This window comes from Micromys minutus (assembly GCF_963924665.1).
Source record: "Micromys minutus genome assembly, chromosome: 15".
Lineage (NCBI taxonomy): Eukaryota > Metazoa > Chordata > Mammalia > Rodentia > Muridae > Micromys > Micromys minutus.
The window spans coordinates 27,251,498-27,268,960 of NC_137984.1; the positions used below are offsets into that span (position 1 = coordinate 27,251,498).

Genomic DNA, 17,463 nt, shown 5'->3' on the forward strand with positions numbered 1-17,463 from the left:
ACCCAAGTTGGATCCTGATTACCCAGCATGCACCTGTAATCCCAGTGCTGGGGAGAAGACTGAAAAATCCCTGTGGCTTGCTGACTGAAGGTCTATCTAGTCTTACTGGTGAACTCCAGACCCCAGTGAGAGATCCTGCATTTCTCTCTGTCTCTCTGTCTCTGTCTTTTTACACACACACACACACACACACACACACACACACACACACACACACACACACTTGCTTATTTTAGTTTTTTAAAGGAGTACACATTGTTTTAAGCCTGCGGAGTTCCTGTGTTGACAACAGTGTGAACACAGCGACCTGGCTTTCCGCCTTTCCCTCAGATCAGGCTTGTCTTGGCCAGCAGTCTGTAATCAGGATTTAATTCCTCAGAGAAAACAGTTGGACTTTATGGCAGGAGGAAACTAGATACAAACGCAGAAAAGCCCCTGGTACTAGGAATGTCAAAATGATAAGAGTAAAAACCAACTCTGCTTTAGGTTGCTGACATCCATAATGGGTAAATCGGGTTGACATATGTTCCGGAGACCTGAGGAGTGGAAGGGACATTGAATGCCCCCTTGTCTAGGACCTGATGGAGAAATGAATTATGCACGCTCAGGGCTTTGGAGCCAAGGTAGGGCTGGATCCCTGGGCTGTGGGTGTCAGGCACTGCTCCCTCAACCCCTCCGACACCCACAGAATCTGCACCGAGCAGCATCCGACCTGATGTTTTGTTTGGAAGTACATGGCAAGGGAGAGTCTCCAGGAAAATGAGCTGTGCAGAATTCCTAGACAGCCGTGGTCTGCTGGGGCAGTGCTGCTTGCATGTCCTGTGGGGTGGGAATATGATTGTCCCAATTAGCTCGGAATTTTTCCAAGTGGATGAGGCAAACACTCCTTTTTATTTGAAAATAATTATGAAAATTATGGCTAACAATAACTTCTTTATTGTAGGTCATGCTGATCAAGAATTTCTCTTTCTCTTCTCTTCTCTGTCTGTCTGTCTGTCTCTCTCTCTCTCTCTCTCTCTCTCTCTCTCTCTCTCTCTCTCTCTCTCTCTGTGTGTGTGTGTGTGTGTGTGTGCATGCCAGCAAACATGCATATGTGAGGCAGAGATGACCTCTGATGTCATTTACTGAATGCTATCTATCTTTTTTCTTTTTCTTTTGTTTTCTCTTCTTTTCCGTCCTCCCTTTTATTGTCTGAGACAGGTTAGGTTCTCTTATTAACTTGGAACTCACCTAGTAGTCTCTCAGGGGCCAACCCCAAGCTCTCTCCTTTTGCACTGGGACTCCAGACACATTCCTCCAGGCCTGCCTCCTCCTCCTCCTCCTCCTCCTCCTCCTCCTCCTCCTCTCCTTCTTCTCCTCCTCCTCCTCCTCCTCCTTCTCCTCTTCCTTCTCCTCCTCCTCCTCATCCTTCTCCTCCGTCTCCTCCTCCTCCTCCTTCTTCTTCTCCTCTCCTTCTCCTCCTCCTCCTTTTTTTTTTTTTTTTTTTTTTTGAGTGAGATTTATTCTGTGTAGCCATGGCTGTCCTGGAACTTGCTTTGTACACCAGTCTGACCTTAAACTCGAGAGATCTGCCCACATCTGCCTCCCGAGTGCTGCTGGGATGAGATTCGTGCGCCACCATCGCCTGGCTTACACCTGACTTTCTTTATGTGGGCTCTGAAGATGGATTTCACGTTCACAAGTTTGACTGAGTTGTCTCTGTATCCCAAGTTTATATATTTCTTTCTATAAAAATTAGCTTTATTTACTTATTTATTTGTATATGTATGTGTGTTTGTTGGGGGGGAGACATGTGTCACGTGGGAGTATTGAAGGACAACTTGGAAGAGTTAGTTTAGTTTGTTTTTTTTTTCTACCATGTTGGTCTTGGGGATTGAATTCAGGTCATAAGGTTGGTTTGTAAATACTTTGGTCCCCCGAGTCATTTCGCTTGCCCCAAGTTTGTATATTCCCTGAGAAAAAGGGTCTAGCTATTACTACTTTTCAGCCGTAAGCTTACATAAGAGGTAGGAGATTGTGGCAGCACGCACTAAGGTTCGTTAACTCTATAGCGTAGACAGAGTGAGTCTGTGTCTCCATGCACAGGTGGTCCATCAACTGGTACACGTGACAAGGTGGCCTCACACTAAGATTCACCCAATCTGCTGTTGACTCCTGCAGTCCAGTTGTATAATTAAGGTTTTCAAAATTCTGCTAAAAATCCAGCAATTTCAAATAAAGCTTAGTGTCTCTTTACTGGGGCATTGTTCTTGAGGCAGAAAAGATGGGGTGAAGTAAGGCTGTAGAGGGAGAGAGGAGGTAGAGGTTGTTTCCAGAATGACCTCAGTGGAAAATCTGCAGGCACTGTGTGGCCAGCACTGGTTTCACACCTATAGGTGCAAAATGTGAACAAGAAGTGGGGGCTGGAGTTTCCCCTCTGCATTTCTTCTGTCCAGAAATCACTGTTTATTCACACAAATACCTAGTAAGGCCAACATCAGAGAATTGATAGTTGTGAGCTCAAGATGGTAGGATGAAGGGGACCTTCCTTTTTCAAATTTTATACATTTTCCAAATTTCTATAGTGAATATTATAAAAAATGGTTTAAGCTGTCATATATGGTTTCTTAGAAGTCTGCAGTTCTAAGACCAGGAACTGGGGAAGCAAGGCACGGGCTCCAACACTGAGCTATGCCGTTAGATTTCAAAGGCATGGCATTTCCACATAATCTTAAGAGAAAATATCCGTGGTCCTGCATACAGTCTGGTCCCAACCCTGTGCACAGAAGGTTAGCCAGGAGTTAGATGGATGTGACACTATTGTTTTCAGTTTAGTATTTTGGGGGTTTTGTTTGTTCTTTTTTGTTTTTGTTTTGTTTAGATTATTAGCTGGGAAGAGAATTTGATTTTTTTTTTACCTTTATGAAAATGTCCTTTACTTTCCCATGTTTTCTGAGTTCTGAATCCTTTCTTGAGGCTTCCCTAAGCTTCTAGTTTATTCTACTTCTACTATTGAGTCACCCCCACCCATTTGTGTAGGAACTCAATCACATTAACTGGCAGACCTTCTCAGAAGCCCACCCAATCCAGATTTCCCCTCCCACCTCTTGAAAAATGTCTCTGCAAATTCCCAGAAGGTATACTGGACACCAGCCAGCTGTTTAATTCGAGCTGGGCTAACTTACTCTACTCTCCCAAGGTACTTTGTCTTTCTCAGACTCCACCGCAGTTGCAAGAGGACACTTAGACACCCTCTTGGAATGACCACAGCAACAACAGCAGCTCCTTCCTGCCCTGGACCCTAACCTTCCTGGCTCTCAACCTTTTCTTGTTGAGATAAACCGCTGCTGGGAAAGAAGGAGACGAAGTTCCCCTTCTGAGGGCATCAGTGTCCCAATGAGCTACCAAGGTCCTGAGGCTGCTCATTCAGTGTAAACGGTGAATGGTTGGTAATTCATTAAGTTGGGTTTATAGTTTTGCTTGGAGGCACATTACTGGGTATAGAGCTATGTGATTCTGGACAGAACCTTGCATGAATAATGGGCTTATTTTTTTAAATAAGATGTTTTTGGTGCTGGCAGATCATAGAATGCTTGCCCAGCAAGCACAAAGCTCTGCTTCAATCCGTAGCACCACATACATAACACAAGAGAGCTGTTGGATACAGTCATCCTAGAGCCTGGGAGGAGGGAAACAGGAGAATCAGAAACTCATGGCTGTCCTTGGTTATCAAGGAAGTGGGAAGCTAGTCTGAACCATATGAGGATCTGACTCACTCACTCACACAATCAATCAATAGATGGTTTTTCTATAGGAAGGGGATGAGTTCTTAAATTTACTACCACCCCAAACTTTGCAGGACGCTAAATTTAAATAATAGATAAAAGCAACACATTTAGGTCAGGCATGAAGGCACTCAGAAGGCGGAGGAGGCAAGTGGATACCTGTGAGTTTGAGCCTAGCTCGTTCAAAACTTACTCCCGTTAAAGGCAAATCAACAGATGTTTTTAATCAGCAGTGACAGGGATGGAACCCAAGGGCTTCACGAATAATGGGCAAGCACTCTACCAGTGACCTACACCCCAGCTCTACTCTTGTTTCCTTCTGTTTGGTTTTAAGAAAGGGTCTGATGGATTCGTACAGGCTGGCCTTGAACTTACTCTGTGGCTTAGACAAGTCTTCAACTTGTGAGTCTTCTGATTCAGTCTCCGAGCTGGCTGAGTTTACAGGCGTATGTCAACAGGCACTGAGAAATAACAGGTTGTATATCCAAGCTGTGAGGACAACGAAACCAAAGGGGAAAGAAGAAAAAACGAATTGCAAGGACCTCTTCATCCTTGTCCTTCTTACTCCTCCCCCCCCCCCTGATTTGGTAATAACCTGAGGTAATAAGCATGTTATGGCTGGTCCCTGGCAGCCATGTGGTAGGAATGGGGGTTATAATACTAAGGACTGATCACTGGTAAGGGTAAGGACTTTGGTGGCAACTCTACTATAAATATTGGCTTCCTGACATAACAAAATACCTCCAGTGGTGCTTGAAGTCTCCTTAGATCAGTCCCTAGGCTTTGAGAACAGCTAGTGAGTCAGGATACAGTTTTCTAGTGGCACCATGAGTCCATCCAGAGTCAAAACAACGCCATTAACTACAGTCTACTCAGCTGCAGGAGCTGTGGTTAGAGGCTGAACACCTACTACCATTCACCAGAGTGTCGGTTGCTTTTTGTTAAGGACGTGGGCATTTAAGTGGGTTCTACTCCCTGCTTTGTGCACAAGCAGGTTTCCAGCTTTGGAGGGAGAGCCGTACTATCTTAGAGCTGGAAGGAACCTTAGTCATCACCACAAAGGTCTAGTGAGAAACATGAGCATAGGAGGGAAAGTAAGAAAGACACAGGTTTCAAGAGGTGGGCAGAGGAGAGCACTGTGGTCCAGGACGCCCGGTCTATTCCTACGCCTGCCACCACATCAAGATGCTTACTGTTTAAACCACAAATGGCCCACGATGCTCACACTCCTCTCAAATGCCCATCACTTCCTGTTTTTTTAGCTTCCAAACGGGTAAAGAGGAAAAGCATGAGTTCACCACACAGTTATATCCTGTCTCCATCCAGCTGCAGGACAATTACTCCAAGATCGGACTAGCTTGCTTCTCAAAGGAAGACGGGGATTTCTGGGACTCCACCGAGGAAGAGTTCTTGAAGAGACCCTGCTTGCAGGCTAAGAGGCAACTGTATCAGCTCATTGAAGAGGTAGGTAGTCAAAACAGCAAGAACAAGAGGTCAGAGGAGAAAGAATTTGCAGACCTTCAGATGTGCAGACCCGGTAATCTGTACTTGACAAATTCCCAGGGTGCTTAAGTGATTCCCGGGCAACGTGGTGTTTTGTCTGCCCTGGCTGACTGTAGACAGCGCCTCCTGTAGGTTAACCTTTGCATTTACTCTGGGAACGCTGACACAGACAGGGCATGCGCGCAAGGTCGCCTAGTGGTTTCTCCATTCGTTTGTTTGTTATCATTCAGACGATGAAAGAGGCCCAGATGACGAGGCTTTCTCTTCTTCCCACATGGCTGAGCTCTAAAAATTAAATATACTTTTTTTTTTTTTTTTTTTTTTTTTTTGCGCGCACGTAAAGAAGAAGAAATGGGGCAAGGGAACAAGAGATACTTTGAGGAAATGAAGATGAGGTTATCTTAATTCACTGTCAACAGATGACAAGTTAGGACAATGCATCTGCCTACGGAAGTTGCTTTGCTGGGATCTCTGGCAGAAAGCTCGTGTGGCCAACGGTTCGTTTCGCCGAATGTAGTTAACTGATTTTACTTTTAGATTAAGTCAAATCAGTCCCTTCTCTGCCTGCTTCTTTCTTATAAGATGGCATTTACAAATATTTGCTTTCTGCCTTTCTGAAAAGGTCAGATGAAGGCACCGATATTAAAAATACTTCACAAACAAAGAGGCCCCATATATGAGATCACTGTCTAAGGATGGAGTCGGAAATCTCAGTGTGGGAGGATGGATGCTTTATGTCAGACATATTTGGGAGACCATTGTTTTGTCCAAGGAAACAGTATTGTCCTGACCATAAGGGCTCCAGTGGGCGACTTGAGCAGTATTTACAGTGAACTCCGGACAGCATCTGGAATGTGGCTTCTGTGTCAAATGAACTGGCCTTTCAGCTGTGTGAACACTTCCTGTCTGGGCGCCATTGCCAACAATGAGTTGTGCAGAAGCAGCTGTGAAGGAAAAGCCCAGGCTTTGGACAGGTGTGAAGGAAGCTCAGATTTGGGATTTCCAAAGCTTTTGGCTTAAGGGGTTCAGTGAGCCATCAGGAAGAGAGACTTGAACTAGGGAGCAGTCTGGAGGCTGAGGTGCAAGAGCCAACCAAGGAGACAATGTAAAGAAATTATTGGCAATAGATTTTTCTGCCACTCCTTCTCTAATTCCCTCTCCTCCCAGACTCACCCTGGAAAGCCAGGGCAGAGAGGACCAGAGAAGCCGAAGATATCGGGCAGGTGGGTGAGAGTGTGTGAGAGGAATTTCAGGCACACCGAGCCCTCTATTTCCTATAGTTGTCTACTCATTTTGAGCAGTTTCCCTCTGTGTTTTTAGAGCAGCTCTCCAGGAAGGAATCATTATTATGCTTCTTAAAGACATATTTTCAGACAGATAAAGGCATCACAGGTCAGATCAGCTAAGGAACTTAAGCCTTCTTAAGGAGCAGAGAAAAACCTTGACTCCTGGTCACCTGACCTGCGCCTAGTCACTCCTAGAGAACACCCTTCCCCTGTCACTTGCTTTCTTCTTCCCTTGATCCTTACCTCCCTTTCTTTTCCTTCCTCCATCTCCTCCTTTTCCTTTCCCCTCCTCCTCCTTTCTCCCTTTTTGTTTTGCCCTAGAATAAGAGAAAGAAAGATAAACAGAAAAGAGACGTGAGTGTCCAAGCCCACCTTACTCCTTGAAGCAGAGGACAGACAGAAAACTTCCACTTTATGGTGTAGGACACAGCTGCTGTGCTTCTGACATTTGCAGTGAAGAGTCAAAGATGACACAGATCCTGAGAGTAACAGGGATGAGTAGAGGGGGGCTCAGAAGTCAAAATGACTCAAAGTAGGCTCTACTCCCTAAATAGAAAGTCTCAGTGTTCTTTTTATTTTGCACCAATTTTCTCCATTGGTTACTACAAAAGTGGGGGTGGGGTGGGAGGGTATCGCCAGATGTTTAGCAAGGTATGGGACTTTGGTACCATTTCTTTGAGCATGAACTTAGCATTATCAAAAGTAGAGAATAGCATGGTGGCACCAAGTCAGACAGAGTGAGCATATCTGTGGGCATGGGTGAGGTCTACATAATCACTTCAGATGCCGGGCTTTGCCACACACACACACACACATGTTCACACAGAAAGAAGGAACATGGTTATCATCAGCTTCATGGAGCCCCGGAGACATGGCTGACTTAAGCAGTACCTGAGCCCTTCCTTCTTAGCTGCTCCAAGTGTCAATCAGAGCTTTCAGATTGTCCTTTGATCATGGTATCTCAGGATCCATCCCAGATCTCCCACAAACTCCTCTTCTTAGATGAAAGAAGTTCTTCTGCATTGATGTCATGGTAGAAGTGTCCTGTTCCAGGTCAGAGTGAAAATCTAGAAGCATGTGTATTCTGTTACATTTTAGGGGCATTAACGTTCTTATCCAATGCTATTTGTAGGTGACTTTGAGAACCTTTGAGGAGACCATTTCTACAGTTCCAGGTAGTAATATTTCGTTATTTCTATTTTCTACTGCCCATGTCACAGCTGACTAGCTCTGCAGTCTCCTTGCTCCCAGAATGCACAGCAGTCAGGACCGCTACTCCTCACTATCCTAAGCTGCTCCTCGTCTCTCTGTCTTCATACTGAGGAAAGCTTGGGATTAACCTCACGGCCTCTTCATGGCCAGGACTTCACTCCTTCTTTATCTTTTCCTTCCCTCCTATGAACTTGCCTTCTACTTCATTTTCTTCACTGATTTAATTATTTTGCTATTAATAGACCATCTTAAGTATTATCTAGGACTTGGCAGGAAGTAAAATAGATAAAATTCTTTAAAACCTACCCATCTTCTCTGCCTCTGACCACAATGCTTTTCTTCACCCCAAACCCCTCAGTGTGTCGGTTCTTCCCCAGCAAACTCTATCTACCCATGATCTCATCTCTGCTTCCTACTCATGTCTAGCATCCTGTTAACACTCAGCATCCTGTTAACACTCAGCAGCCTTTTCTTTACCCCAGCTCTCACTGTGCCTTTACTCAGACACATTGGCTCTCCTGCCCCCCACCCCCACTCTGTCCTGGCTCTTTGGCTCACAGAGGGTTAATATCTAGAATGCACGAAAAACCTCGGAGCACTCAGGAACTCATATGGCCTGCTCCGTCAATGAACAGACAGTTCTCAAAAGACGAAGTACAATTTCCAGTAACACTGGAAATACATGTTCATCCTCACTAGCCATTAGAGAAATAGAAATTAAGACACTGACATTTTATCTCACCCTGGTCAAAATGGTACTTAGAGCAAGCGCTGGTGAAGGTGCGGGGCCTTCTACACTGCTGGTGGAGATGCAGAACAGTCCAGGCAATATAGAAACAAGCATGGTGGCCCCGAAAACACCAATAACAAATCTTCCACATGACCCAGTGTACATGAAGAACACTAAATCAAGATACCACAGAGACACTGGCATATGGACACTTAGTGCGGCTCTATTTAAAACAGGTAAAGGTGGCACCAATTTATGTGTCCCATGAGAGAGGAATAGAAGACAAAATATGGCATACACACAGTGGAACTTCCTCAACTGTAAAGAATGGAATTATATCACTGTGAGAAAATGGATGCAAGAAGAGATATTAAGTGAACCAAACCCCTCTCAGAAAGACAACTATTGTGTGATTTCTCTTATGCGTAGATCCCAGAGTTTATATAAATACACACAATGATGTATACACACACATATGACATGAAAAAAGAAATGGAACTATGTATGGAAGGAACCAACAGGAGGTGGGAGGTAGGAAGGAGGCAGGGGGATGGGGAATCTGCTCAGTGTGTTGTGTGCACTTGCATGACAATGTTCTTATGGAAGACAGAACCATTGCCCCGTGAAAACATATGTATAATAAGAAAATTAAAGGTTCAGATTTTTGTTCTTAAATCCAGGTTTTTTGATAGCTTCGGAATGATCTCAAATGCAAACTGGATATGTCTATTTAAAAACAGAATTCTGAAAGCCATAAGAAGGAGGTGCCAAGTTACTCACAAAGGTCAAGCTATCAGAGTAACTGCTGGCCTCTTAGCAGAAACCCTGAAGGCCAGGAGGTCAGGGCTGATGCTTTTCAAGCCCCAGAATAAAGTAGCTGCCGGTCAAGACCACTACAGTTAGGGCCGACGGGATTGGTCAGCCGATCAAGACCACTACAGTTAGGGCCGACAGGATTGGTCAGCTGATAAAGGAGCTGACAATATGAGTTGAATGACAGAATGTTCATGATGAGTCATTTCAAAAAGTTGTCCTCTGGCCTCCACAAGCATACTGTAGAATAAGCATGCGCACACAAACACACACTCACTCACACACGCACACACACACACACACACACACACACACACACACACACACACACGAGGTCATGCAGAAAGATTAATGCTTAGCGTGTTCAGGGCCTCCATACTTGCTTCCCTATTGGGCTGGACTATTCCAAATTTCCGCCTGCAGCGTAGAAGGGCCCCCCCCACTTCCCAGTGCTTGCTGTGAGCACCGTTTAGACTGAGGTGAGAAGGTTCTCACATGTCTATTATCGGAGCGTTGAGGAGAAGAGATCGGCAGCCAGCAAGGCTTCCGGCTCTAAATCGGAGAGTTAGACAGAGCAAGACACCCAACATCCTCCTTTGACCGCTGCACGTAGACACGTGCTGCACGCATCCTCCACGTGTACCCACACCACCCCTCCATTCATCTCTGCATCCTACCACGCTCATTTCAGAACCATGTACAGACTATCATGTTTCTTCAAAGCTCAGGGGGGAAGTTTTGCTTTGAGAAGAAAAGTGGGGCTTCCTAAGATAACAAGAACAACATGAATAGTGATTTATAACCAATACCAGATACACAGAAATGGTTTCTCCTTTCTCATTCACTGTCTACCTATGAAAACGTGTTGCCTGCTTTTGCTTCTAAAGCTCTCGCCTGAGAGGATGGACCACTGGGTTTGAACTCATAGCCTGCCTAGCAACCTCTGACCTCTGTCCCGCTGCCAATCAAACCAGACCTTGAAACATTTCTTTACCCCTTCGGTGTCTTTTGTACTTTGTTCAACCTGCACCTCTTTCTTCTGCCCTGGGCATTGGCTTTAGCTCTCTGGAAACTCTCTCCTATCATGACAGACCCAAAGCCTGACAATCTGTGCCTTACTTATCTGCACACCTCTGTTTCTTGACTATTTGTGACTTTTCTTCTTGTCTCTTAGAGGGTGCCTGGAATAGAATGTGATGACCCCTTCAACTTACAGGGGAAAGTTCTTAACAACATCTCCTCAGCAAAGCCTCCGCTAACTTCAGCCCTCCAATAACTAGGATTCTGTCCTTCCTCTGCTTAGGGGTTACCCCTTACCTCCACTTCCCACAAATAGTTATTTTATTTTCCAATTGGCATATCTCATGAAATATAGTAAGTTCCTTGAGGACTTCAGCAGAATCCATGGTTAATCTATATTGCTCTGCATAATGTGGCATAATTTCTTGTCCTTGCCAATATTTGTTTGTTGATAGAATATAATTTATCTTAACCAAACAGAGGCAGGAATATGGATTTAAAGCTAATTTTAGAAAGACATTATTGTATAAGATTTATATTATGCATGTGCACATGTATATGCATAGGTGTGTGCCTGTATGCACACTTTGGAGGTTAGAAGAGGTTGTCATGTTTCTTTTTTTTAAGAGCTTCTGCCTGTTCCCTTTAGATAAGGTCTCTCACAGAGAGACCCAGGGTTAATATGGCGGCTAGATAACCCCATCTCTCCCCTTGTTTCCATCCAAATCTTCCCCATGGCCGTCTCCTGGGGATACAGCATATGTGCATGCTTGAGTTTTTAGGTGGGTGCAAAGAATCTAGACCCAGAACCTCTTGTTTGCCCCGGCACTGAGTTATAGAGAGTGTAAGCAGTCATGTGGGTGGAGGGCTCAAACCCAGGTCTCCTGGAAGAGCAGCCAGTTCTTCAGCCCCGCTATTTGGGCTGTTTTACGAGACCACAGGATCCGTTCAGGAAGACCCTGTGCTCAGGATGCCTGGTCAGACACAACGGTGTGAGCTGGACAGTGCATTTGAGACATATTTTGACAAGTGCTGATGTTTTTCTGTCGTATGTCTTTTAGAAAAGCAGCTAAGTATGCCTCCCTTGCCCGGAGGTGGAAGACCTCAGAGAGTAGCAGCTCACATTACCGGGATGACTCGGAAAAGCAACTCAGCCTTAATTCCAAGTAAGATCACGAGGGCTGGGGTCGGGGGCTGGCAGCGGGGAGGGGGGGCACGGGGATGATGAGACTTTGACGAGGCTCTGGCGTTGTGGAAATTAGTTTAACTTCCATCTGAACGATCTCTATGACCTCAGTAGTGATGCAGTCTCAGGCGACGACTGTAAGACACAGGAGGAACTTGCTAACTCTGCCATAGGAAGTTTAGCTGGCCCCAGGAAAAGTGCGCATGCGTGTGAGAGACGCTACAGCCCACCGGGCCACTTTTGTTGCTGCTGATACTGCTTTTTGCATCTTCTCCTCCCCTCTTCCCTAGAAACAGTGGTTCATGGAGTCTAGGCTGGTTTCAGAACTCCAGATTTTCCTGTCTCAAGCTCCTAAGGGCTGGGATGCCAGCCACCTCTACACTTAGACTTTATTAATCATAGAATTTCCTCCTTCCTTCCCTCCCTTTCTCCTCCTCTTCTTGTATCTAAAACTCTTCCTTCTCAAAACTTGGATAACACAGCATTTGCCCTCACCACAATCTAATCCACAGCATTGATCTTCACACAAGGCACGAGGACCTCCCACCACAGGGACACTTCTAAACCACAGCGAACCTTGAGCCTTTGGTGTGTGTGTGTGTGTGTGTGTGTGTGTGTGTGATAGCTGGCAAGCAGGTCAAAATGATTCATGAGCCACCCAATTTTCATATGACTACCCTTGATAGTTCATGTCAGATGAAAAGTGTAAGAAGTTGAAGTTGGATTTTGGATTGGATTTTGGATGGGATTTTGTGTGCAAGCCCAATGAAGAGACTGTGTTGAGTAGCTGAGGTGTAAACTTCCTCCTGCTAACTGTTTCTTTCGTTTTCCATGCAGTCTCCAAAGACGGAAAGACCTTGGGCCAGAAGATAGAATCATGGGAGTCCTCTCGGAAAGGGCATTCATTTCTCAACCATGTGCTCTTGAGAAACGGAGAGCTGGTCATCCAGCAGCAAGGCTTGTACTACATCTACGCCCAAACGTACTTCCGGTTTCAGGAGGAAGAAGCCACTTCCAAGGCCATCTCAAAAGACAAAGGGAGAGCCAAACAGATGGTACAGTACATCTACAAACTCACCAGCTACCCAGATCCCATCATGTTGATGAAGAGCGCCAGAAACAGCTGCTGGTCCAGAGATTCCGAGTACGGACTGTACTCCATCTATCAGGGGGGACTGTTCGAGCTCAAAGAAAATGACAGGATTTTTGTTTCTGTGACGAATGAGCATTTGGTGGACCTGGATCAAGAAGCCAGTTTTTTTGGAGCCTTTTTAATTAACTAAACGACCCACAAAGATCAAACAGTCCTAAAAGACCCGGTAATCTAGGAGGAAGGCATGCCCGGAAAGAGACTGAACTGGGCACGGAATGGCCTGGCTGCGGAAACCTCTGGACAAATGAGATAGAGAAAGGCATCTGGGACACAGCAGCGAGGGCCCAAAGCCCAGCTACAGACATCTCCAGTGTTTCATCGAGGGACTTGCTTTATCTCCCCAAATGAGGAGAGCCTTTCAATGATCCGCCCGGTACCAGTTTGCAGAGATAGAGAAGATATCAGTCTCTAAATATTTATGCAACAATTGAGAGTTTTCACCTTTGTTAGCTGGTCTAGGGGTGTAAAACCCAGTGCTCAAGGGCCGTGTGCTCAGCAGAATAGCTATGAATGCAGGTCAGCATAAAAATCACAAAATATCTCACCTATAACATTGTGTGTGTGTGTCTGTATGTGTGTGTGTATGACTGTTCTTATGGTAACCTGACATATGCTTCTCAAGTCTGAACTCTGTACATGATAACATTATGTCCCGTCATCAGTGGGTAACTGGCCCAAAGAATGTATGAAATCTTCAGGCAATGACTGGGGGCAACCCAAGAAAGAGGTCCACAGAATCATTACAGCAGGGGTGCCCCAGCCTGCTGGAGCACAGGTCCTGCCATTGAATGCCCTGGGTGCCAGATGTAGAGTTTGAGGAGATCTTGCCCTGTGGGTCTAGGTCTTTGGTGCCTCCCTTCTTGATATGATCCCAGACATCCTTTGCGTGTGTGCCAGTTTTGAGACAGAGCATCATATATTCCAGGCTGGCCTCAAATTCAATATGTGGTCAAGGGTGATCGAAGACTGTGCAACCTCCTGCCTCCAGGATTTGCTGAGCACGTGCCACCCTGCCTGTTTGATGTAGAAGTAGGCTTCTTGTACATTCAGCCACTAAGCTTTGTCCCAGCCCCATTCCTTCCTTTTCTGAACAGAAAATTTACTCTCTGTCCCTAGATTCTAGAAGTATGCAATGTTCAGCAAAGAATTTGCCTTGATTTTCAGGATCAAGTTTGAACTAGGTTCAATATGACTGCCTTGCCCAGAAGATGGCTGTCAAGCCAGTCCTCCGGCTCTTACATCTGTCCATGCCACCTGCCAAGACGTTAAACACATGTTCTTTTTAGTGTTGGTGCCTGGAGTTTCATTAGAATAACACAAAACTGACTAAAACCAAAGAGCGACGACTCCTCCAAACGAGCCCTTATGACGTGTTTTAATGAAACACTTGTTAAGCTTATTGGGGACCTGGGGAGATGGCACAGAGAAAAATAGCACTGGCTGCTCTTGCAGAGGACCCAGGTTCAGTTCTCAGCCCCGATGAGATATTTAACAGCTGCAACTCCAGTTCCAAGGGATCTGATTTTCTGGCCTTTGCAGGCAACCTGTGCACATGGTACACAGGCAACGAATTCTGAAAAAATATCCATACACAAAAATAAATATGTTTTTTAAAAAGTTTATTTGAATGTAAGAGTATGGCTAGCTACCACTTCAGATACTCCTTCTTATTTTTTTTTTTTATGATTCCAGCTATGACAAACTAGCAAACAGTCCCAGCTACCACTTTAAAGCTTGCTTCCTCTCACTAGACTATTAGCATCTGAAAGCTCAAGATGGAAGGCAAAGGCTCTTGCCAAAAATCTGAGCAACCTGAATTTGATCCTTGAGACTTCCACAGCAGAAGGAGAGACACCACTCCTACAAGACGTCCTCTGACCTTCACACAGGAGCAGTAGCTCACAAACACACACACAGGCACACACACACACACACACACACACACACACACACACACACACACACGTGCACATTGATGGGAGGAAGGGTACCAGTTGGAGGAAGGGAGAGGAACAGGAGAGTGGAAGGCATCATATGACAAATATGAAGGTGTCAAAAGAAATCCATTATTTTGCACACTAACTAAAAACACTAACAATAAAGTAAGCAGGACATACAAAAATAGTTAAAAATAATAAAAACACTGTGCACTGCACACGGAGTGACCATAATAACATCCGACCACCAGATTGCTCTGTTACCTGCCACTACAAACCAAATGACCTTCTGTCTGGTCTTCACGTTCTGAGTCCTAAAGAGGGTCTGGTAACTTTGGGAGGAGGCAGGGCTGAGAACTAAACCCAGGGTCTTGCTCCCAGTAGGCATGTGCCCCACACTGAGCATCACCACAGCCTTAATGTCTTAGATGGCAGAAACAATTGAGTGTTATTTTAACCCCTGGTCCCCAAGTCATCACTGAAGGGAAAACTCACAGCACTTCCTCTCATCTGCTAGGCTGGCGAAGGAAATGCTGTCTGAGCTCTAATTTTTGTGTTGAGAACACACATTTTTTGTTTGCTATTCCCGTATATTCTATACTGGAATTGCCTGTGGAACATTTTATAATGCCCATGCCTGGAGTCAACCATGGTCCAACAGGATCGGAATCTTGGGGTGGTGCTCAGAGATCTTTGGTGTGTGCATTTTAAGTTTTTTTTCAAGTAATTAGCAGGCAGCTTGCAGGACATTTTGCCAAAATGTCAAATGCTGTGATTTAGAAATTAAATATTTAAGAATGCAACATACTCAGACAAATCACTAGATGCTCTAAGATTTAATTCATGTGCAACATTAAACTCCATGACTTGCTTAAACAAGCACACCTAAATATTCTCTCTTCTCTAGAATCTAAAGCCTATGATGCAGAAAGAAACAGCAGAGAGAGCATTCTAGAATAATAACTTTCTGGGCAATCGTGAGTCCTTTTTTTGAAAGGCATGAATACTTATTTGTTTGAAAAGGAAATCAGTTTGGAGTAGGGGAAGGGGCTGTCCTTTCCTTGTTGGGTTCCAGCCCCATAAAACATCTGACTTGAAGAGTAATACGAACCTGCCACTAAGGCTTAATTAGACTGGGAACCTGGATAAACACAGGGACAATGTTCCCAGGGGAGAAAGGTCAGCTCTGTTGTTTTGAAGAAGTGTCTAGGCAAAAGCCTTTTTTCAGACCTAAAGGGGCCACTTTATTGTCACACACCATGAGTGCCACCAGGTGGCGAGGTTCTCTTAATTTCGTCAGAATCAAGTTCTTTAAAGTTGAGTATAAACAGCTTCAAATTCTCGGGTTTAAAAACAAAAACAAAAGTGAAGAAAGGTTGCTTACCCTGGGACCATAGGAAACTGGAGCCAAAGAGAAGCAATAGGCTCACGTACCTGGATGGGGCTCCAGGTTTTGGCTGACGGTGAGGAACCGGGTGCTGAGGTTTTGTTTATTTGGTTGGTTGGTTTTAAGAGGCAGTGTAGTTTTGACTATCCTGGAACTTGAGACATCGAACTCAGAGATTCGCCCAGCCTTTGGCTCCAGAGCATTGGAACTAAAGGCACCATGCTTGTTCTAACTGCTTTTCTGTTGCGTTCTAGGTCATGCTGGTCTTTCTTCTTAAAAGCCCTTTGAAAGCCCTACTGAAGATGATCTAGTTATAATAAATAGACAAGAAAGGAGGAATGGGGTTCAGAAGGGAGGAATGGGGTTCCGAGCTTTCCTGTTCTGTAACAAATCAATGCACACAGCACCTGAGATCATGAAATATAACCTCTAGATTTTGCATAATAATATTTTGAAAAGAGTTTCATCACAGGCTTTCTGCGAGAGAATCTGGAATATGCTCTTTTGTTTGCTTGGGTTGCTGTTGTTTTGTTTTGTTTGTTCGTTTTTTAAGTGAAACAGAATTTAAGTTGAATTTTCTTTGCTCCCAAGGGAGGGGCTCTGTAAAGTCTGGAGTCTCCACAACTTGGCTTTTGCCCTGTTACAGACGGTGGCCTTCGGTGGCCTTCGCACACCATTGTTACAGACTGTTTTTCTTGGAGACAGGGTCTCTCCCATTACTGGCAGTCAGCAGTGCCCCGACTCTTTTACACATGGCCATGCAGGCTTTTTACATGGATCCTGAGGATTCGAACCCAGGTTTTCATGCCTGAGCCACATCTGCTTTTACCCCTGAACTGGCTCCCCAGCCCGATTGCTTAGCTGCTACTCCCCCCGACCCCCTGGCAAATCAATTCGGTTCTGTAGTTTTCTTCCAAGTATATTTTAACTATTTCTTCCAAGTATTATTTTAGCTATTTCTTCCAAGTATTATTTTAACTATTTACTATAGTTTGGCATAAAACACTTTTATTATTAATGTCAGATATTTTGTTTAACCAGCTTTTTTTTTTTAACCTATTCTTGACATAAAGGGTTAAATAGATATTTTCAGTTGTGAGACATGAAAATCTTAAAGATAATTTTTCTTTTCCTTTCTTTTATTATTTTTTTTCAAGTTGATAGCAGTGAAGCCAGAAAGAAAATTAATTGGGATGGGGACTATGTCAAACGTATTGATATCATTTGGGGAGCTGGGAAGTGTTAAACTTTGTAAACTCTGAAATACACAAAATGTTCCTTCACATTTCACTTTAATCAAAATAAAAGCAAATACATCCAGTGCATTTTCTTCTCTCTTCAGCCCGTGGAGAGCTGCCCTGTAAGACACACTCATCTTTTGTCTATTAAGACTGATCATTCTTATTTCCACTGTTTTATACTTTCCTTTTACCTTTTAAAATTGTGACCTGCTCTTTACACCTTAGGGCTCT

The 17,463-nt window shown here is 44.6% G+C and overlaps 1 protein-coding gene across 3 annotated transcripts in view; it reads left to right on the top strand.

Moving 5' to 3' along the window:
- TNFSF10 (TNF superfamily member 10) overlaps positions 1 to 17,237 on the top strand; it is a 19,111-nt gene extending 1,874 nt beyond the window's left edge. The window contains exons 1-5 of one of the 3 annotated variants that reach the window (XM_080929637.1): positions 76 to 3,424; positions 4,099 to 5,228; positions 7,686 to 7,728; positions 11,390 to 11,494; positions 12,352 to 17,237. In XM_080929637.1, coding sequence (XP_080785763.1) covers positions 5,001 to 5,228; positions 7,686 to 7,728; positions 11,390 to 11,494; positions 12,352 to 12,797 — 822 coding nt within the window. In that variant the 5' untranslated portion in view covers positions 76 to 3,424; positions 4,099 to 5,000 and the 3' untranslated portion in view covers positions 12,798 to 17,237. Of the gene's footprint in view, positions 1 to 75; positions 3,425 to 4,098; positions 5,229 to 7,685; positions 7,729 to 11,389; positions 11,495 to 12,351 lie in introns of those variants that run through there. The other 2 variants (XM_080929638.1, XM_080929636.1) reach the window with 2 other exon arrangements.
- The last annotated feature ends 226 nt before the right edge of the window (positions 17,238 to 17,463 follow it).